Source organism: Pocillopora damicornis, chromosome 11, assembly GCF_964200805.1.
Source record: "Pocillopora damicornis chromosome 11, jaPocDami1.2, whole genome shotgun sequence".
Classification (NCBI taxonomy): domain Eukaryota; kingdom Metazoa; phylum Cnidaria; class Anthozoa; order Scleractinia; family Pocilloporidae; genus Pocillopora; species Pocillopora damicornis.
The window spans coordinates 5,628,864-5,652,544 of NC_142680.1; the positions used below are offsets into that span (position 1 = coordinate 5,628,864).

The 23,681-nt window shown below is 38.0% G+C and overlaps 1 protein-coding gene and 1 long non-coding RNA gene across 2 annotated transcripts; one reads left to right on the forward strand and one right to left on the reverse strand.

Moving 5' to 3' along the window:
• Positions 1 to 83: 83 nt before the first annotated feature.
• LOC149037156 (uncharacterized) lies at positions 84 to 1,794 on the forward strand. The gene is made up of 2 exons (XR_016180990.1): positions 84 to 250; positions 1,550 to 1,794. It is a non-coding gene; the product is annotated as an uncharacterized LOC149037156 (long non-coding RNA).
• Positions 1,644 to 22,532, reverse strand: LOC113667837 (uncharacterized). Its single transcript, XM_089186975.1, has 35 exons — positions 22,354 to 22,532; positions 21,051 to 21,144; positions 19,844 to 19,984; positions 19,344 to 19,450; positions 18,273 to 18,349; positions 17,538 to 17,643; positions 17,025 to 17,122; positions 16,800 to 16,886; positions 16,176 to 16,318; positions 15,342 to 15,408; positions 14,618 to 14,666; positions 14,321 to 14,397; positions 14,045 to 14,163; positions 13,428 to 13,490; positions 13,085 to 13,122; positions 12,472 to 12,571; positions 11,521 to 11,651; positions 10,740 to 10,789; positions 10,040 to 10,057; positions 9,498 to 9,552; positions 9,147 to 9,224; positions 8,627 to 8,756; positions 8,130 to 8,226; positions 7,913 to 8,003; positions 7,029 to 7,065; positions 6,209 to 6,298; positions 5,482 to 5,521; positions 5,236 to 5,370; positions 4,669 to 4,772; positions 4,252 to 4,327; positions 3,986 to 4,110; positions 3,145 to 3,300; positions 2,817 to 2,936; positions 2,641 to 2,722; positions 1,644 to 2,346 (listed from the first exon to the last, which is right to left on the reverse strand). The coding sequence occupies exons 1-35, from the start codon at positions 22,452 to 22,454 to the stop codon at positions 2,342 to 2,344; spliced, it is 3,087 nt and encodes a 1,028-aa protein (XP_089043101.1). The 5' UTR covers positions 22,455 to 22,532; the 3' UTR covers positions 1,644 to 2,341.
• Positions 22,533 to 23,681: the final 1,149 nt, after the last annotated feature.

Sequence of the window (23,681 nt, forward strand, 5' to 3'; positions counted from 1 at the left end):
CGCGCCATCTTTGAAAATCTCATGTACTTCAGTCAGCGGTCACCAACCTAGCTAGCTTCCAGACTCCTGCTATTTCTCTTCCGCTAGTTTTCCGAGAAATACAATAGGTCATAAGATTACCATAATCTAATTGGAAATCGCGGAACCAAATGAAAGGAGCTGTCAGACGAGGGCGTTTGAACCACGTGCAGTTTCCCTAATAGATTGCCTCGAAAATGGCACTTAGATCCGCGGAGAACACTTCTCAGGGGTACGTACTCTGTTTTGGATGTCGATATTTCCATGAATGAATGCGCCCTAGATTCGCGCCCGCTCGTTCTGCGATTTGCTTCTTTCGTTGCGCTGTCGTAGCTATATCGTTTGTTTATTGAAAAATATTCAAATTCGCAGCATGAAATTTGAAAAACGTCATTTGAAGTTTTATACGCTGTTATTCAAAAACAATTTCATGTAATATAAAATAACCCCATAGAAAAAAAAAAACTATGTTTAAAAGTTCTACCGATTGGACTTAAATGGAATAAATGTGGTCGTGCACATTTTCCCAAACTTAAAATTACACTGGTTTCTAAATTGTATTTACTTGAGTGCTAGCAGATGATGGAATTTATGCGCAGAATTGGATACAACTGAGTCAAAGAGTTAACGTTTGTAACACTGTTCTTTGCGCCTGTCTTTCAAAGATCTAATGTCATGCAATGCATTTAGTCTCTATTGTAAAACTAGAATCGACCATATCTCCGGAATTTTTTAGGGCTTACTGCGATTTGATAAACGAAACGAAACGAACTGAAAACATGAACATCTCCATGATGTTCTTTGCTGAATCTTCACTATATTCTCGAAGAGATCAAATCCTCTACTGTATGTAAGGGAAGGACTGCGCCATTTAGCCATAAAATGCAAATCTATAATTTCAAAATAAGATTCCGTGAGGCTGCAGCAGTGCAATTACAAGCTGTTACGCATCGATGTTCGTAGTCGATGAATAATTCAATTGCGTGACATCAGATACCTTCCCTGAAAAATATCGCGTGACTAAAGTTGTTTTGCAGCATGTTTCTGATTGGAAAATAATAACGATAAAAAAGTTTTCGTTGAGGTTTCAGTAATAATAATGTTTGTTGTGTTATCACTTGTGTGATTTGTGGACTGAACTGACCGATTCATCCTTGAGGGGGGCATTGGGATTTTTGATATTTTTTTAAGATCTGTTTTTGTGCCAAAGAATTTTGGTTTTTCGGATTGGGCGTTTATTACGGATTGCGGATTTTCCGTTCTTTAGCATTTGGTTTTCGGTCTTATGGGCTTCGGATTTGGTTTTCAATGTGGTTTTCGGATTTTCCTATTTGGATTCCGGTTTCTCTCAGACACGGGTGACAACGGTATCTGAAAATCTCAACTCCTTGTAGGATTGTTAACAGTTAATTTATAAGAACTTGATCTAAACTTCTCATTTGAGTGTATGGAATGAGTGCACAAAACGGGTTTTAACTTGTAAAATTCCTTCTCAATACTGTTTATTAATACATCCTTTGATCTGTTTCAGATCAAGTTGAACGTACAAGGAGAGGAAATTGTTATTCCCCTTGGTCCTGTTGAGGAAGAAATACACCATCCTCTGCTAGTGACAACGCAGCATGTTCTTGTGGCCAAGTCATTCAGTTTATTATAGAAACTCAAATGGAAAGTGGCAAATTTTAATGTTAAAAAATTCTACGATATACGACGGAATAAAGAGTAAACATTTGATGCAACTCTCTAAGAACCAATAAACTAAAAGAAATAATTTTACATAGAGTTTGCTATTATTTTAATGTTGTTTAGTTATACATGTTGATACAAATCATTCTCCGTCTGCGGAACTGAATTTTTTCCTAAACCCTATCTTCATATCTATTTTCAACTCTACAATACCTGAAACAAGATGTAGAAATATATTAACCTTGTTTCTTCTTCATATTTTAGCGGTTAAATATTCAGTTTCGTAACCTACTGTGAACATATCACAAGCATTTTAAGTACTAGATATTTTTTAGGATAGGGGACCACCATTTGTCACCCTCTGTAAAAAAGTCGGCAGTTACTCTCAAGATGCTGAGAAGTCACCTGTTTGAAAAGTGATGAATTGAAGTTGTGAGGAGACGTTAAAAGTTATTTATCACTAAAAGTTTTTGACTTGAAATGTATATCTGCCAACCGACACTGATATCATAATACTTTAACGTACATTTACAATTTTATTAGACGCCATCTTGGGGTGTGTCTACGGATCATTCGTTGGTAATGATGCAAAGCCATCCTTGACCTGTCTCAAGGACAGCCATAAAATGCAACATGCTTATCCTGTTTGAAAGTAAAAAGTTAAAGACAGTAAGCGTGATCGAAATAGGCGTGAGCCCTTCAATTATGGTAGAAAAAATAATAAAACCTATGTTCGCTGACAAAATTAAACCAAAACCACGTCAGTCCATTCTTTTGAAAAGTTTGAAAAAAATACGACCGACCCTCCTGACAATTTATTAAACCGAGACCATTTCGATGCACGCACGGATTACTGGGTTGAAGTCTTTGCTGATTGATTAATATGAACGACCCAAACACCGTCTAAATGGCGAAGTAAATACAAAAAAAGCATACCTGAAAGTGTTACATGCAGGCTCTCGCCAGCTTTGAGCAAAATTCCACAAGAATCGAAGGTAATTGAAAGCTGTTCAGCGTCCTAATAAAACAAAATTCACAATAAACTTAATTCAACAGTCCTGTAACGTTTTACGGTCTTGAGAGTTTGTTTTCGCAAAAGAAAGATGTTGTACCTGAGCCACTGTTGTGACCAGCAACTTGTCACTTCCTCCTGCCATGCGCGCTAAGGCAGAGGAGGCACGTGACTTGAGAGTGAACTGTGATAGGCTTAGTTCTCCATGATGAACACAAAGCTGGAAAACAAACAAAAGAGTCTGAAATATTTCAAAGTGGATACTGAAGGCTAAAATTCACTGGCATTGCAAACACAAACAATGTTTGTATTCTGTAGCGTGAATATGAAACACAACATCGGCGCAAAACTGTGTCTATTTCAAACCTTTTTTATGTTCAGTAAGGCAAAGAAAAAAACTTCACACAAAAAAAATCATAATATTTTACCTCAGCAGTTCCATCTCTCATTTCTTCATCTCCCTTCTGTTTAAACTGACCCCAAGCAGTGGCAGTGATAAAAAAGCCACAGAAGTCTGACGGATTGATTCGCGGTGCAAACCCAAGGCTGATCAAAGGATTCCCAACCTCGGACAACTTCCAAGTCTGGTAAAAAAATAATTCAAGAAAAAGTGAAGACTTACGTTCAATCGTGATTTTTTAACCCTTCACACCCTAATCTCAGTATGCATATTCTCCATACAGTCCTCTACAGCTTTCCACAGGCATTGACAAGGAGAATTTGTTTAACAATCAAAAAAGCTTCCTTAGTTGGTAATCATTTCCTTTATTCTCGTGACGTTACTGTTTGATTCAAGGCTGATATTGTATGGAGAAATTAGACGCTAGTCGCTCTTAGGAGTTAAAGATTTAGGAAGCCACATTTTCAATCCATATCATCTTATTCTTATCAATTTGAGGTCGCAATAATCTTGGTTCGCTCAGCTCAGCTCAGGTGACGTCGAGTCGTGACGTCCTCACTGTTTTATGGAAAATCCCAGAGCAGATAGAAGTGTCCCCCTTGAGTACTTAAAAACTTTTTTAAACAGTCATCAAGCAGGAAAAAAGCGATTTAGAATTCAAATCGCATGTGCATCCCTTGTAAATGTCCCCGCTGCAAAGTTAAAACACTAATTAAACCTCGCTCATTGTCTCCTAATCATTGCTTCACCGCTGCATGCTCCATGAAAGGGGCACACAAAACCCCCACGCACACGAGCAAAAGCTTACAACACAAGCACTGGATGTCAATATCACAATTAAGAGCTACTGATAGCGAAGTGCTCCTTACCTGACCTGAGGCGAACTCAAAAAAGGTAAAAGCTGCCATCGGGCGAATATAATGGTCGCCACACTCAATCTCGTTCCAAGGACTGCGCCGAGTGCCGTCATACTTTTCACGGGTGTCGGTCAAAACTAAACCAGAAAAGGTGTAATGTGAACAAAAGAATCTTAAACAAAAGGAGATGGGAGGAATGTAACGTCAAACATCCTGAAATAAGACACCCTATGGATGAACAAACGCACAAACAAAAAAGACAGAGAGACTGTCAATACCATCGAGTGCTGTGCTGACCATTAACTGATTCAAACACAACTGGGCAAATTCGTACTCCAAACTAGTCCAGGCTCCCTTATAAAGCAAAAAAAGAAATATAAAATACATTAGATTTCATCTGAGGACAAACACTTCATCGTTTCAATCTTTGTGTATTCTTAGTTACGAATGCGTTAGCGTGACACAGGTAGAAACGTTTGTGAACAAGTCTTCACAGATATTAGTCTCTAATGTGAAGAGTGCTGAAGATGGTAGCCTGCATAGCTAAATCGACCCTCTGCGAGTGAGCATGTTCCCAACGCCAACAGCTCATTGCGTGACAAGAAGATAAAGCAGTTATATAAACGAAAGTTTCTACACCCATTGAAACTGACAAGCATGAATTGGACATAATTTGGATGAAATGCACCACTAACCTCACTACTGTACCGGAAGGGATTTTCTGGAGGCGATCCAGGCCATCGACAAATGTAGAGTCCGGCGTCTCGCTGATCGAAGAACTTCCGGGGATTCTGGTCCGCTGATAGACATAATTAAAATATAACGTTACTTAATCTGACATAAAACGAAATATTTTCATTTGTCATTTTTACTTTTGACTTTATATTGACGTGAAGCCACGTCAAAACGTCTTCAAAATATTTTACAGTTTTTAGGGTTTTATACCTTAAGCCAGGATAAATTTTATTCTAATATTTGAATTAACCGTTAATTATTATGACCATTACTACCATTATTATTAGTATTAATATTGATTTTATCAGTACCACTGTTCACCTGACCAGAAGGATTCATCCTTTGTAGCCGTTCTTAAAAATGTCACGCAACACTCCCCTCAGCTCTTCTTTTGGCAGCGTTGCGTGACATTTCAAAGAACGGTTATTAGGAAGACTGCCCATGGATTTTAGCAGACGCGAGTCGCGCTAGAAACAAAAGAAAACCTGCACGAGAGAACCATCTTCATCGACTACAATTTGCCATACCTGGATTAAACGAATCCACGTGATTGCTAGAGTAAATGTACTCCAATGTAGACATGACATGCTCCTTTGGTAAAATATCACCGAGCTGCAAAACATTTGCCCACCACTGGCCAAGCAAACAATCAATGAACGTTCCTAAAAATAAAAATATTAAAGCGTCAAGCCCATTACTTCTGTAATATTGTCACGCAACACTTTCTCACTTCATCCGCCTCACTCAAAAATTACACTGGAAAGTCACCCTACCGTCAGCAATTTCCGCTTTCGGATTCTTTGGATCCAGCACCTACAAAAAAACAATACCGGATACAATTAACACATGAGGTTTAGTGGAAAGGGAGGAATGGCTGTGATCAATAAATTTTGTACGGGCTCACTTCGTCCGAAGGTGTAAATCTTTCCCCTTTTCACAAAGGAGTCCTTTAAGAACCCCAGATGTGAAACGATGCATTCACACTCTGATATGACAGATTCAGTAAAGGATGATTATGGGTAACCTAAAAATAATCATATGGAGTCGTCGCTTGATCCTTTCAAACAACTTAAGAAAGTTTTCCCCTTTTCACATTCGCACTTATGGAGGCCGCGCCCGTTCATTCATCACGCGCATGAAAAAAAGGATCTCCTTTTGGCTGGAGTATCCATGTATAATCCAGATCCGAGGGACTAGGATCAAAGACTCAGTCATTGAAGCGTTAATAGACGGGGTTCGTTCTTCCAAACCGTAGCAAAAACGGTGACGCGTACGTCGCCAACAAAAAAAGTACAGTTCACGCTTGACTTAGACATAATGAGTTACAGAAAAAAGAAACAAAAGAAGATCAAAGAATTCTGATCAAATTCACTTGCATTCTTTAGAACAAATCCAAATGGATTGCTACCTCGTCCTGATAAAGAGGCTCCGAGCTATGTCATTCTTGGGTCACATTAAGGGCATTGCACACTCAAAAGTTCTTCTGGAGAAAGGGCTCACCTGTGTGTACCATTTTCCGTTTGAGTAACAGGCCTTATCGAGGTTGGCACTTCCCAGTTTGAACCTGGCGGAGTACTCATCAGCAAGGTCCTAGAAGGTCCAAAATAAATAGAAACGTTTAAAGCTGTCCCAGTAAGCGATCTTATCTTAAACGATTGTCGACACCTTTCAAATGCATTAGCTTGCGAACAAGCCATTATCCTGATTAGCGCTTCGACGTGTGTGTCTTTGCCCGAGGGAAATTAAGAGGCCTTGAGAGACGAGAGCCGGCGAAAGTTCCACAGGGGAGGGGACGATAAACTTCTCGCTTCCCGACTCTTCTCATACTTTCTCGCGGGAAGAGAAACGCGCGTCCGGCAGCGCTAATAATAAAGACCTGCTCGCAAGCTGAGAAGCAAAGCCACAACTGGCAATAAGTGGGACAAGATTCACTAAACTAGAATCTCCTGGCGATATGGAGGCAAATCAGGTAATTTCACGGTCAAAATGATTAAACTTTCATTACAATCAGGAGTAACATGTACTCGAGGATTCCCAATGCCTCCCTTTCCAACCTTGCGTTGTTTTTACACTTTTACCCCCAAGATCTGATAGTTAATTCTCCCTTCTAGCTGCGACACATTTCCTTGTAAAATAGTTAAGAGAATTTGGTGTTAAATCAAGATAACAACTTCTTCGTGTTGAGCTTTAGTATTTTCATTACCTGTTTGCTGGATAATATATACATAAGATAGGGAGAAACTACATGTTAATCACCTCTGGGAGTCACAGGGTTAAAACTGGAAATATGGCAAAATGGGAAAAAAAAACTTTACTGTACCGATTCTTTTTGAAGTTCAGCCATCTCCTCCGCAGCTCTATAATACAATAAGAGGAATAATGGATCAAGGAGGTAAGTTTCTAGAGAAATTGTGATGCTGTGTCGGTGGGAAAGTATGACAGGGTAATTTAGTATTATCATTTGAGTTGATAACATAGATTAGCCACCGTAAAGAGTTTAAAAGCTGACGTTTCGAGCGTCAGCCCTTCGTCAGAGCGATTGACGAAGAGCTACTGCTCGAAACGTCAGCTTTTAAACTCTTTACGGTGAATAATGGATCAGTTTGGCACAAATCTACCGAGCAGCTTTGTAGAGTATCAGTTCATTCAACAGGATCGATAGAGACACACCTATATATAGCTAAGTCCTTTCTCTCGAAACAGAAAAATAGCTCAACATTTCATTTCGAGACAAAAATAAATAAAAGACTACAAATTCTCCTGTATTGCTGAATTATTCCGACTGAAAACTCTCGAAAATCTCATTTTAACTTAACTAATTATAAAAATGCAAACGTTTCTCACTAATGAGTGTGCAAAGTAGTCTGTGATTGCCATGGGTTTGCTTTACTTTGCACTGTGACTGGTCTAGAAATCTTGCGTGTTCCTCTCAGCTAATCACTTTGCATTGGCTTTGGCACCAACTTTCTAACCAATCAGAAGCAAAAAAATGCAACCAACAGCGACTTAGACACCCGCGTTTTCCCGCTCTATAGGACGGGTACGCGTGTTTATACTGAGTTTTCATTGGCTCCTTCACAACCTCTTCTTTATTCTGATTGGCTGTAGCGATGATTTTGGTTCCGGTTAATCGATAGTCAGTTGTGAAAATTCTTAACTATTAAAGGTTTTCACACCATCACTAAAACAATGGTGGCTACTTACCGTAATGCACAATGATAAAGACAGCACGTGAAAGTATTCACACCATAGAAACAGGTGTCATAAGTATTGGGCTGGGGGGCACGAATCAAACCTATGAAGACGAAACATCGACAGAGTGAATATTGTCAATAAAGAAACGCATGACAACTTTTAACGAAAAATTCTCAATAAGCCAAAAAATACAACTACTGACAGCGTTTAAAAAAATCTTCTTTACCATCTCCCGAATCTAGTTCCCCCATCCATCGTGCCATGATTTTCTTAACCGCTGGCCATAAACCATCGAACCACTTTTGAGGAGCCCCCTGAAGAACCTGAAATGATGGACAAGAAGGGCCACGGTTGCATTTCTCTCATGAGCCTTTAGTGATCTGATTTTAGAGATTTGCCAAATATATATTGGCTTATAAATAGACTGAAAGTCGAAACAATAAAATTAAAGATATCCCAGTGACCAATCAGAACAAAGGTTTCCATTGTCATTAACCAATAAGAACTCAAAGTGAATTCAAGCAAACTGCTTGAAGCGCAGGAAACCCGGGTGGCCAGGTCGCGATTTATTTGGTACTTGCATCTGATTCGTTGATAAGACAGCGCGAGTTTTTCTAAACCAATCACAGAGCAAAGTTTATTGAACATAAGCAACCCCGGATGATTTTCGACACTCAGTTTATCTTACTTTAGAGAAGATCATTTCGTATGTGGTATATTTACCTCCCTGTAGGTTTTCAACACGGTTCCAATCTCGCCATCAACGCATATCGTAGTAGAGGCGGGGTCAACGTCAGTGTAGTTTGGCCAAAAGCTCCACCAGCGTCGAAGCTCAAGAGGCACAGTAGTGCGGCTAAAAAAATTATAAAAACAACACTTAAACATATTTAAATTACCAGTGAGCGTTTATGTCCTACCTAACCTCTGAACCGCACTTAAATCGATTCACGCTTCCAAAAGAGTAGGACGGTATTTCTCGCAATTACAACCGCAAAAATTTATTTCTACGTTTTTGTTACGCAAATTTTCTTATTGGCCAGCTCTCCTGTGTCTGGCAATGGGCTAAGTGTTTACCCGCGTCTCGGCGGCAAATTCTCCCGTGCTTAGTACCAACTCCAGGTTTTCCTGCACTTCAACCAGTTGCAAGTCAAGTTACTGCGTCTGACACTCACTGCACCTTCTCAACTCGATTAATTGATGGTTCGCTACAACGATGATGTGCTTTATTTTAGGCAAACCGTACCTTGGTATGATGGCATTGGGAGCTATCTGCTCTTTCAGATCAACGACTCTCATGGTTCTCTCCAAATCAGGGAAACACCTGATAAGAAATAAAAAATTCACGAGCACTGTTAGATACATTTGATTAAAGTTAATATCATTGGCACCTGGAATACACTAATCTTTTTGAGGCGTCATCTCTACTAAACATTGTGAAGACAAATAACAGGTTACCATACTCTCAGTGAAAGTGAAAAGGTTGCGCAAAGAGAAGAGTGCCATGAATCCCAACCGCGAAACTTCAAAAGGGATCGTTTCAAAAATGACCCCGACGTTCGCAAAAAGTAGACAGTTCTAGTGCCGCAGAACTTACTTTGCAATGGCCATTTCGTAGTTGAACACGTGTGTGCAATTGAGCGGGCAACAACCTGACGACATGAAATATGAAATCAGTATCAAAGTTCCTCAAATAAGCACTAACGCAGTTCAAATGACACCTTAGTAATAGCGTCTTGGCAGAGACAATTTTCAAAGGAAAATGAAAAATTTCCAACTTTCTCCTTCACAGGTGGCCAACAACTTAGAAAGTGCGTTTATTTTTGTGTTGGAGAAGTGCAGTAAAATTCAATTAAGGAGTAAACATTCAACTAAGCGTCGATGGTATTCGGGAATTACTTTGGTTTCGCTTTACTTCGCTCCGTGATTGGTCCAGAAAACTCGCGCCACCTTATAAACCAATCAGGGACACACTAAATCAAGTCGCAATTTTGTCACGCTCGGTAATCTGTGCTTCGGAAAGGTTGCTTGTACTCGTTCGTCCCTTATGATTTTCCCCTCAGCTTTGATTTGCCATTCTGATTATTTTGAAGTTGGTTTAACAACACTCGATTACAAAGCGCTTCAACAAGAACTCACCTCCAACCTTACTACATCCTGAAAATGGAAGGGAAAAAAAAGACAACCAGAAACGTTAATATATAGATTTAATTCAATATATACATTCAATCAAGTTCAAAGATTCAATCTCGTAATGTACTGGCAAACGCTTCGACCTCTCCAAAATTTAAATTCAATTTTGCATACTGTAAAACGGAGCTGAGAGTTTCCAGAATCACTTCCCCTAACAAGAACCTAGCTTGCGAGAAGGCCATAGTTATTTTAGCGTTGCAGGACGCGCGTTCCTCCATCCACAGGAATATATGAGACGAGTCGAAGAGAGGTTTACCGGGGGTCTGTTACTATTATCAGTGCCAGACCCCTTACAGACCTGTCGCCGGCTCGCGTTGCTCAAGGCCTGTCACTTTTCCACGGGTGGAGGGAGGCTCGCGCCCAAGCTCTCATAATGAGGCCTGCTCGCGGGCCAACAAGAACCATTATTGCATTTTCACCCTGGTCACGTGATAACATGATAGTTTTAAAACTGTATTCACCCCTTAAAACTTCAAGTGTCTGATAAGTCTTTCTTCTTCATTATTGCTTTACATCTCATAAAAAATTAGCTTAGCGAGTTTGGTTTTACACCCAAACTGAAACGTTTAATCCCATATTCTCATCACCAGAATGCAGGATAATGTATCAGCGTTGTATGAGGAAGTTAGATGTTAATCATTTGTACCTTCAAATCCATAAAGATTGCCATCAGCCAACCACATACACGTGGGGGATCTAACAGAAAAATATTTCATCTCTCGTTAAATCTGATGAACGTAATGACTCGATTCAAGGGGGGGCACTTGTACGGAAAAGGGTGCTTATTTCAGTCTTTCTTGAGAAACAGCCGAATGTGCGAAACAAAGTTTTCATGTTTATTGGAAAAGAATAAAGACAGGGAGAAGGACTTGTTGTCCCTGGATCCTTCCTGGTTACAACGACCGACCAAGCAATCGTCAGTTGAGACTAAGACGAAGATCACTGTTTTTGTAATGAGGGTTTAGGGGCGGTTGTTGGAAAAGTGGCGCTTATTGGTACGTGCGTGCTTACTCAATAGGGGCGCTTGTTGGTATGTGTGTGCTTACTCAATAGGGGCGCTTATTGGTATGTGCGTGCTTACTCAATCGGGGCGCCTATTGGTTTGTGCATGCTTACTCAATAAGGGCGCTTATTCGCAAAAACCAAATTCAAGGAGGCGCTTCTTAGAGATGAAGCGCTTATTGGAAGGAAGGAGCTTCACCAAATCATTACGACATGGACTTAGTTGATCCTTGTTAACCCTTTACATCCTAACAGAAGTAGCCATATTCTCCCTACTGCTCTCTACATATTTCCGACAAGGAGAATTTGTTTAATAATCGAGAGCAGTAGAAGGCGATCATTTCCCATTTCATACAGCCGTTGTTAAAACAACTATAACCCTTCAAACTTTAACTGCGATCCACAAACTTTCAATTATAACCCACCTTACAACAGACAGCCTTCCAGCTGCACTGTCAATCATTTGCCACGGCAATGTGGAATCAAACATTGCATTTCTAAAGACCCTGGTCGACAATGTTAAGGACTCCAAGTTAGCAGTTGTGTAGTACAAAACCTGAAATACAAACAGTAGAGGCCATCGTCAACATTTCTTCTTCAATTTCACTCACAAAGGCACCAAATTACAGTTTGGGTGAAAGAAATATAGGCTACGCTCTGTTCACTGAGGAAACGGTATTTCGGCAAGGTGAAATTTACGACATCACTGCATGAGGGCAGTTTTTTCTTTCATTTTAAACAAAAGCACAAACTAAATAACAGAGATACAATGTATGCCAAGCTCGGTTCTAAAAGGAATTCGAATTGTCTCAAGCTAATTTTTGTGAAGTTTTAAAGATCCAACATGAAAATCAATATAACTTTTTAGCCTTGACCATTACAGTGTAATTACTTTTTACGATAATTATGTCCAAATTTAAGTAAACAAAATTTACCATGTCCTCCAAACACAAACTACTTCGCTTTGAAGATCATAAATTATAAAAAACACTTAAGGGCCTTGATTCTCCACCTGTATGACTAAATCAGTTCAAAAGACAGTAAGGGAGCACGTAAATTCTGTAACCCCAGGCACCAGTTGTTCACAGGGTGGATAAGGCTTTCCCCTGCATAAATCTTTATCCTGTGGATAGCACATTACACTTTATTAACACTTATCCACTAGATAGCGATGTATCTGATGAATAGCGCTATCCACCCCTCTGACCAAACGGACCTAGGTGTACCACCTTATGGGCACCACAGCATAACCAACAATTTATTGCCTAATGTTTATAAGAATGTATACACGCCTGTGTTTGTCTGGCTGTCAGCAATAGCCAGATGTAAGGTGCAGAGGATTAAACAAATGAAACATTGGGTGATAGTGCTCTCACCTCGTTAATGTTCTTCCAGAACTTGCTGTACTGATTGCCAATGTAAAACTGTGTATTGGGATCGTTGATACCAAAATACCCCTGGCTCCAGTTTACATATCTGTCCAGAAGAAAAGTAAAATTTTAACTTAAATGGAAGAAATCAAATTGCAAAAATGTGAGGTCAATCACGATGACTTAAATGACAATGTCACATCCCATGAATTGCATATTATGATAGGAAAATGAAATTTCTGGCCTTGCAACATACTACATCAACAATCCGAGCTGCAGCAGTTTTGATCCCTAAATTTGCGGCAAATCTACTAACCAGTTTTTAACCTTTGTTTGGCAATCACTTACAATGTCACAACCTTTGACATCTTAAGTACAGCATGTATGTTGTCAAAATTTTGCCTGTCTTGACTTGCTGTGATGTCTTTTTTCACCGATGTAAATTGTTAAAAAGTAATAACACGGTTTCCATGCAATTTGTAGTAAATAATTAAGCAATTGTACATTTTTTCAAAGACAACAAACTACACTTGCCTGTCGTCTTTAAAAAATGTACTCATGCTTATCAATACCAAATTGCACTCAACATCATGTTATTACCTATACTAATACAACATACTTGTGTGGAAAATGCCAAGCCAAGAGAAATGTGAAGGTCTGAAATAGAAATAGGTTATGATTAATCAAATCGTTACTGGGTTTGAATTCAACCCATTTTGATCTTCTACTCATGAATAATAGTAATAATGATAATAATGGTAATCATCAGGATTTAACAATTTATAGTACATTAATGAATAAGCTCTTTGTCCAGTGTTTCCAAGTCCAATTGGAATTTGAAATTCAGCACATTGGCCCTTCATCACAGTCATAAACAAGCTGCTCCTAAAATGAAATTACCACTAATCTGTTCCTCACATTCTCTGTTGCCTATTTAGTATTTAAGAGAAATTAAAATTTACCTCTGAACTGTTAGGTGGGACTTCTCTCTCACAACAAACAGCTCCATTCCAAGTTTTACCCACCTGTAAAGAGACAATCATGGTAAACCTGCTCCTGATCTTTTAATTCTGATGATTCAAACAACTTAAAAAGGTTTTGCACATAAAAAACCATACAAGACATCTCCATCTTTGTGAAAATGCATTAAATTAAATCTTAATGTGACTTTCAATACAACATCTTCTTCTCTGCCTGTTTCGCAAGGGAATATTTGAAAAATCTCGAAGTAGAATCTGAGAGTCTGTCAGAAAGTCCCTTAAGATTACTTTTTTCATGCACCTCTTCTAATAGTATATAATTAAATCCATCTAAATCAAGAGACAAAAATTACACTGTATATACAATTAAGATAACAGTAAGTTACAGGACAAGACCCATAGTGAGGGAGGGGGAAGGGGGGCAGGTGCTAGTAACAGGGGCATAGACTCAAATTCTGACTAAGAGAAGCCACTATACTCCATTCCACTTGGTGCTTTGAAGTAAAAGCTCTGGCTGGACAGCTCATTGGGCTCAAAAGCTCAGTGCACCTTTACTTTACATGTGAATTAACCTGACCATTACATAGTAAAGAACTTACTGGAGAGGGACCACACTTTCCTTGCCCAGGTAGTCCTGATAATGTAAAATATTGCCACATCTCTTTCACATCATCATACTGGAGCATTGTAGACAAATTATCCGCTGGCTTTTTCACCACTGCAAAAATAATAATTTTAAAATTAAATTATGAAATAGACAATGAATTGACAAGTGGTTGTGATAACATCACAATTTCTCAACCAAATGAGAACTTCTGAAATCAAAGGACTGATTGTACAGCAATAGGCTGCCACAGAACCTCTGTTTACAGTACCTGAGATGGACACATGTCCATTTGGTGCACTCCTCTCTTCCAAGGATGGGTTACTCATGTCAATACCAAACAGACAGCTAGATGAATTTCCGCAAAAAGAAAATTAAAAACTAACAAAAAACATTCATTTTATCAAATGATTCATTAATATGAAAATAAATTTGGTACACATCTTGTTACTAGAGGTATCAGAGATTGATGGAAAAATTGCCAAGGCCATTATTGAAAGAAAAATTATTTCTGAGCATTCCTCTTAACCATCTGAAATCACAAATTAAACACCATTCTCAATGATACCTGGTCTGCAAAAGACTGTTAATATTTCCACCATATCCATCACAGGCAACTGCAATACAAAACAAATGCATCTAACATCTTCATTCATGAAGTGCAAAAAACAATATCTATGTAAAAATATCATCTTTATGAACTTTTATTAATCTGTAATAAAATTAATTTTACATGTCACAACTGCACTAAGTGCACCAATTCCATCAACTACACAAACTGCAGACCAATTTCGCCAACTGCATTGTGTGCAGCAACTGCACTTGAATCATTAAAAAAAAGTCACACAATCTGTCAGATTACATCTAGAAGAAATCCTTCCCAAGATCACATTAGTAATTCTCCTTATTGTCTGCCATATAGTTCTAGTGATGTTGGTTAGGAGAATTTGTTATTGGATCTATTTACAATTCCCTAAGTGATATTCTCATCATTTGTCTGCTTGGTATTGTAATGATATTGTTAGGAGAAATTCTGTCCTGGTCACTTATGGTAGTTAAGGGTTAATGTAAAAACTATCTTTTTATCTGTTATCTGTCGAAAGATTAGCCTTATAATTTCTCTTCAGGAAGATAAAGGGTTACCATTGATTTACAAATAAAGAGAAAATCAGAACTATGAGTCACAGGATGCTCAGAGAGCATTTTTCCAACCTTTCAAGGTTGCTCACTTGCATACATGTACACTCAGAAAGCATTGCAGGAGCAAAGTAAACAATCCAACAAATTCACACCTTCTGAAGTAATTGGAGTCCGTCCATTCCAGCCAGCAATGTTTTGGAGTGATCCCAGTAATGAAACCTACATGTAAAATACATTAAATACTAGAGAAAGATGTTTTTCATCTTGCCACAAGCGTGGGACAAAGAAAAAATTCTGAATCCCCATGAAGAATTGAACCTCAGACCTTTGGATTCCACACTCTGATGTTCTCAATTTCTTCACAGAGCTTAAAACTTAGCATCTCTCTTATTCTATTTACATTAAAAACTGTTATCAGTACAAATGTGCATCATCACTAAAAGGTCCAATGAACTCTGAGAAGCTATCCTCTCTTTACACTGAGTGTAATGTATTGCAAGTCCTTTCCCAGTTGAGCAGCCTAAGCATAAGATATCCCATCAAACTTTCAGTGATTCTCTGACAAAATTTCAAGTTCAGGGTCACAGCCTTCATATGAGATGTCTTTGGTCAAATTAACAGTGATTCACTATGTAAACACAAGTTTCTGCCAAGATATTTAGCCAAACTATAAGATGTAATTGAAGGATTTGAATACTACAACTCCAAACACTAATAATACCAGACAGCCTAGTTTTGAAATCTCCCTGTGCTGCACAACACAAGTTTGTAACCAGACATATTGCCTGAGTTCAAGATATCCTGGGTATAAACTAACAGAAATCCATGCCCAAGTATGTAGTCAAAGTTAGTGAGACATAATGGCTTTCTCAGGTGTATGTTACTAAGCAGTATAACCTCCTCATGACCACTCAAATTCCAAGGTGTGTGATGACAGATCTAACTCCAGACTTATGAGGATGTTTTATCATTATAAAGTAATTCACCTTTGCAGCATCTTTTGATGAATTTGTCACAGTGTAGTTCAAGACAACCACTGGTATTCCACTGTTCTTGGAGTCCAGAGGGACACAGGGGTTGAATGCCTCTAAGTGCACTTGGACAGGCACCTCATCACTCAAAACATCAACTAGAAAAGGCAAAGAAATCATGTGAATATTTTGTAGTATGATCCACACATAAGGTGAAAGATATTCCCCATCATATGGGAGCGGTGGGTGGTTTGGGAGAATTGGAACAAGGAAGTCCAAATGGAGGCTGTGACATACATATAAGTCTACTGTAGAGGACTCAGCCTTTCAGCTACAGTCATTGACCAACCCTTCCCCCATAAAAACCATCTTAGATATTTTGCCCTCCCCTCCCTCAAAAAGTGTTTTGACCCTTCACATGTATTTCACATCAGTTTGTAAAGTGACACTAAATCTGGAGCATATCTCTGAATACTTATCAGAAAAGCTACAGAAATACTGTAAAAGTCATATGGCTGTATTTTGCTTTCTAAAAGAAATTTAGCTACCAAGTTTACGTGTTAGGGTTCAAAAGTTCCTTGCCTTAAAATTTCAGTTACCAGTACCGATTGTTTAATAAATTATCATTGGATGACAAACCTTCTGCAATGGGGTATTTTGCTGTTACTTCCAAAGTTTTAACTCCAGGTACTTCACTGAGAAGCTCTTTAGATCCATCTGGTACAACTACAAAATAAAGTTGAGTTCAGACCAGTTAATCTCATTAAATTTGAAATACATGTAGAAGGAATGATATAATATTTGTATACTGTTCAAAAGGACTGCAGATTTCTAATATTTGTATCTGAAAGATCTTCCAATTACCATGGTCTGTGACATATGCTGCAGGAGTGAATCCTTCCTCATCGTACCAAGTACTTGACTGAAGAATAACAGCATTACTGGTGCTTCCCTGCTCCACTCTAGGAAAAATAAAAAATACATCAATTGTGAAATGGCTTAAATTTTGTTGATTTAACATTTTTCAAACCATCAATCTCAAACAAAAGAAACATTCAAATAGGTTGCAAATATTTTACTGTGAAAATGTGAAAGCCATTAACACTAAAAATATTTTTGTAAAGTGTCACTTGCAATGACAGGATTGCATGAAAAATTAATTCTTTATAAAGTAACCTAATATATTACTTGTCTTGCAATATTTCTTTTAATTATTATTTAAGTAAGTTGGCTTGAGGGACATTTAAATTTATTTCTGTGTTTTTTGCCTCCAATCAAAAATTCTTGGATCGCCCCTATGATTGGTTTATACTATGGTTTTCTGAGTTCAACAACAAACTTGGGAAACACTTGAACCAAAACAAATCATTTACAAACCGAATGGCGAAGAATGAATCTGGTACATGAGCTAAATGATTGACCGTGTTGGTAATCTGCCACTGGCGTAGACCCCCATCACCAGCTAATGCTATAGAGCCACCACCTGAAAAATCAAATAAAATGTCAAAAATAAATTATCATAAATTATTAAATAAAAATGATCAAATATATAATTAAAATAAATTATCATAAATTAATAACAAAAAATTGAAAAAAAGAATTTTCTAATCATAATTATTTGTCAAATAAAAATAAATCACTTTATGTCTAATGATGCAAATCAAATTTGCAAGTCCAGAAAAGGTTGGTGAGATATTACTTTTAACCCTTTAACTCTCAGAAGTGATTCACATAAAACTTCTCCCTACAATATCCATACATTCTTCAGCAAACAGTTAATGAGAATATTCAAACTTATCAGGTAGAAGCTGCTACCTTGATCTAGCACCAAGTTCTCATAACTAATTTACAAGCAAATGTGTAGTAGCTACAGGGGAGAATTAACAATCAAATCTTGGGAGTTAAAGGGTTAAGTGGTTTAACTTAGGATACAAGTAGACATTTTGCTCACTGCTCATATTTTTCTTTGTCCCTTCTGGCTTGGAAAAATACCACACAATGCATAAAATATCCACACATATTATGTGTTAAACCATCACAAAAGGTGTACTTAATACAAAGTGTTTATAACTAAAAAAATGTTTTCATATGATATTTCTGTTTTTCACATACCAATTGGTCCAAGTGGCAAAGCAACAGCTCTCAGGGCATCACCACTGTACTTGTACTCGTGCAAACGTAGGTTGACCCTGACAACACAAAATGACACTTAACAATGCCATCTAATATGTCCTTACAAATTATCACCCCTGAATCAAACCTTAAGGTCATGATAATAACGGAAATGATCACCAACTAAAGGAAACTCTTGATTGTTAAACAAATTCTCCTTGTCAGCACCTCAGGAAATGTATAGAGAACAGTAATAAGAATATGCACACTGATGTTAGGCTGTAGAGGTTTAACTATTAACCCCTTTTAATTCAGTCTTTGCATTGTGAGAAAGTTTTTTTAAATTGATGTGGTTAAGGTACGTCTCTTGCATTTGGCTTTTCCAAACACATTGTGCAGTTCACAATAAGGGGTGAATGGAGAGAGGCAGATAAAGGAAGGGCAGAAGATACATGATACATGTAGAATGAGAAATAAGGGGTGTACATGTTAAATTTATGGAAAGCAGAGTAATAATATATGTTGTGATGAGGAGGAAAATGATAAAAACTTGGAATCCTGCTTTTCTTGCAATTTCACAATAATCGACATCATTAGTAAGTAACTTGTAGACCTTATATCTGAGAATTTGGTATTGGATCAACTAATAACACCCTAATTTATACTTTTCCTCGTTCTCATCACTTTTCTTCTTGAGAGAAATTCTGTCTTGGTCACTCATGGGAGTTAAAGGGTTAAAAGGTATAAAGTTCACTTTTGCAAGCAAATAGCCCAGAAAAAAGTTCTACAAGGTCTGATTTTGGCTTAAAAAAGTGACCATCAAATCCAGCACTTAGGTGGGGTATTTCAACACAATTTTTCCCTCTGGGGCAGGGTATTAAACAAACCAATCTTCAAATATTCAAATGCCCAGGTAGGGAGGGGGGGGGGGGGGGGGAAATGTTGAATCTTCATATTTATTGACACTTTACTGTTTGGGTTTTCATGGTATGCACTTGCTTCATTATGAACAGTATTAAACCAGAACATTTGAACATTCCTTTGCATTTTCCACAAACATTGTTGGCTTACTTTTTCTCTAGTGGACCACTGCTTACATCTGGGTCAGGAGGGAGTGGCCTCAAAAATTCACAGCAGGATAGTGTAGATTGTACTCCAGTACCACAACTTGTCGGCTTCTATAAAAAAAAATCACATAAATTCATTTATCTAGTGGGGGCATTATATCAGAATAGTTTCCAGTCTTAGGTGAGATCTGACAAAAACTTCAACTCCCAGAAGTGATTAACATGTATATTCTCCCTATAATATCCATACATCATCCACAAAACAGGTATTGAGAATACTCAAACTTATCAGGTAGAGGTTGTTCTCTTGATCTAACACCAAATTCTTGTAACTTATTTAAAAGAAATGTGTAGCAGCTTGAGGAGAGAATTAACAATCAGACTTTGGGATTTAAGGGCTTCAATCGACAGCCCTGTACTCAGATAAGCTGCCGCATCTGTTCACTTATTTCCCTTTGCATTTGGCCTTCCACCTGACTGTATAAAGGATGATTGCCAACATACTTGTGCCTTCACTTCTTTACAACAGCTTGAAGTTTCAGCTTTTCCCAAAAGAAGAATATTGACAGAGATTGTAGATCCATGTCCATCTTTATTTTCATGTTTGTTTTCCAACACTTCCTTCCATTCTTGTTCTGTGTTTCCCTATATTATAAATATATTAATGACATGGAATGTACAAACAAATCTGTCACCTGATCAAGTCTCTAAAACGCTGTATGCAATTTGCTTTCTAAATAGCAAAAGCAGCAAGCCACTTCCCAGGTATAAAAGCCCTCACTTTCAAAAGGAGGCCAAGTGCAGAACCAACAGTATCTCAATGTTACCAAAATTCAACTTTCTTCATGAGTGCTTCTTACAGAGCCATGCTTTACAGCAGAGGCCATGGATTTCTTAGGAATGGCTTGTAAAGTAATTCAGCTACCATGCTTAGCTCAGCTGTTATGAAATAGGGATGTATTCAAATGAAAATGTTTTTATTTAATCTTGTTCAATAGTCAAATTAAATATCTATCACTATCAGAACAAAGTAGTCTGCCTAGTCAAGTCTATGGTCCACACCCACTTAACTAATCCTAGTTTTCATAACATGAAGCCCGTTGGAGTATTGCCTACTTTTTGCATGCAGATTACTATACTACTGGGTGGAGAGAAGCAGTGTGTGCCAAAAGTGTCTTTCCTGAGCACAAAACCCAATAACCAGGGTAGGACTTGAAGGATAACCCCTAAATATTAGGTCCAGCAGGCTAACTTACTGGTAACCCATTACACCTTAAAATCAGTATGTATATTCTCCATACTGTTCTCTATGCATTTTGTCAGGTGCTAACAAGGAGAATTTGTTTAACAATCAAGAGCTTCTTTATGTGGTGATCATTTCCTCAATTCTCATGACCTTAATGTGAGATTTGGGGATGATACTTTTAGGCTGGTTAACTTTGCTTTGAACAACAGGGCCCAGAATTAGGCAGTAATTAAATCTTAAAACCTTAACAATGACCAGCTACTGATTTCTGCTTTCAGTAACACTGCTGGATCATTCATTAAGTTCATGAGAATAAAGGAAGTGATCACCAAGCTAAGAAGCTTTGATTGTTACACAAATTCTCCTTGCAGTACCTAAGAAAATGTCAAGGGAAAAGTATAGAGAACATGGATACTGATGTTAAGTTGTAAAGGGTTAATCATCACTTGAAAAATGAACACTTACAAATATGAGATCACCCTCATCGTCAAAATAACTAAATGCGAGTGAGTAGGTGATTGACAGCTTGTCCTTCACCCATTGTGCAACTTCTTTCCATCTGAAATTGGAAATTCAAAATGAGTTGCTTGCTAAATGTGTGAATTTTTCTAAAAATTTGTGTGTCAAACTGGATCAGGACCCCTCTTTTGCTATCTTCAAGAACATATACTAAATTCCTAGGAAGAATTCACATAAAATTACTAATAATGCATCATATTATGTTTACATTAATCAGTCATGGTGGCTTGCAATTGTCTCACAATGTATTTAGTTCCAGTTGGGACTGTGCTTAATTTCCATGGCAAACTGCTCCTCTTTGTTACACAATAAGGTGAACTGCTTGCACACCATCTTAACAAGCATTATGCTCCATTATGATTAGTTGGGTTTTAATCCTTTAACTCTAATGTGTGACCAAGAGAGAACTTCTCTTTACAATATCAATACATATTGAGAAGACTTGTGATGAGAATGTAGAAAAACATCAATTCAGGAACTATTAGTAGGTCCAGAAACAAATTCTCAATACTGACATCATGAGAATTGTAGGAGAGACAGTAAGGAGAATTTCTAATGAGATCTTGAAGTAATGACGCATCAAAGCATGTTTACCATGATCAGTCACCATGTCTGTCCCATAATTTATTCACTTCCAATGGAGATTGTGCTATTTCCAGGGCAAACTACTCCTCTCGTGAACTGGTTACAAACTACCTTAACAAGCATTATGCTCCAATATGATTGGTTGATTTTCAACAGCAGTGACTTAACAGCAATGACTAAAACCAACCAATCCCAACAACAAGATTTCTTCTTCATGTGCGCGTAAATTCATATCAAGATAAACAGCAAAACAAACTCCTTATGCAGTGAATTAGTACACGTAATAAATACGATTGGACTGCACAGAAATTATTGTTCTAGCAATTAAGGTTTGGTAATACAATTTTTGATTAGCAAATGACGTTATTAAGAAAACGATTAAGTTGCAAACTTTAATTCATAGCGAATGGCATGAAAGAAAGAGATCGAGGTAAACTGGAATCCATTCCAACACTAATTGCCCTCCTGGGAAAAACACTTCGAAATGTTCTCTGACCCAACTAGTTCACAGATCGGTTCCTAAAGCTAACATCAAAATAAACCACTACAACAAAAGTGGAAGTTGAACTACTGGATATGGATCTTTAATCAAATTGATAAAAGTTGTTCGAACATCTTTCGCTATCGCTGAAAGTTGTTCTAACTCAACTGTTTTGTGACATACCTGACTGTGTCTGTTGTCTGATAGAGATATGGCTTTTTATCGGTTAATTCACACCCATTTTCATCGACAACATTTAGTTTAAGGTCAAGTTTTCCTTCCATAGCCGTTTCGAATTATGCCCAGACAGATGCCAATGTTGTGTTTAAAGGCAATCTGCTGACTATCACATGACTCAGCTTCTTCGAACCCAGGAGCACTCATACGACTGCTGTGTTCATCGGTTCATCGTGATATAAAAGAGGTCACGCATTTTCCACTCGAAAATTTGAGCGTAGTTCCTGAAAATGTAGCATTATACCCGAAGTTTGTTCGTGATTTTGTATTATGCTTTATTTTGTAACTCAAATTCAAGAGCGTTAAGAGCCCCACGCCCCCCTCCCTCCCCCCTCCTCCACTTCCTGCTCTGCCACCGACAAGTTAAATAACATTTTAAAAACAGTAATCTCATTGGTGCAAATGCACTTGAGGTTGTAACCAGGGCCCAGTTGTTCAAAGGCCGATTAGCTCTAACCCAGGGTTAAATTTTAATCCAGCTTTCTTTATTTCTTTGTTCAAAAGTCTTTTGGGGAAAATTTTCACTATTCTTTTTAGAACATCCAATGATCAAATTGCAAGCAAAAAGATTTGAACTGAATTTTCTCTTAAAGTTTTCAGACCTGAAATCAAATTTCACTCTAACCCTGGGTTACCTTAACCCAGCTTTGAACAACCAGGGCCAGGCCTTTAATGAAGTAAGGGCGTTAGTTTCTAAAGAAACTGCGGTGTTGCGTCTCGGTGGGAGAGTATAACAGATAATTTAGTGTTAGCAACTGAGCTGAAAACGTAAATTGGCCACAGTAAAGAGTTTAAAGGCTGACGTTTCAAGCGTTAGCCCTTCGTCCGAGCGGAGGAAATGTCAGTCTTTAAACTCTTTAGGTAGCCAATTTACGTTTTCAACTCAGTTGTTAACATTACATTACCTTTAATGAAGAAGCCTAGGATAAAAAATTACAGAAAAGTACTAGAAACGAAATTTGAGATAGATATCCCGAAAACATCATAATAAAATTACTAGTCACAGCGGATTTGGACCCCCCGGTAAACCCCCCCCCCCCCCATTTCGTATCAACATTGATACGAAACGTCATAACAATTGCGGAGACTGTTGCATCCAGTCACAAAAATAACTCAGTCTGATTTTCTAATTAAATAACATCAAACAGTTTCTGAACAAGAGTGAAGTAACCCTGACTCTTCCTACAAGTCGTTCGTAAAGCCTATGATAAGTAAAAATGTTTCCATTCTGAACTATTGGAACTCTCAGCTTATTTTCAAATGCAAATCAACAT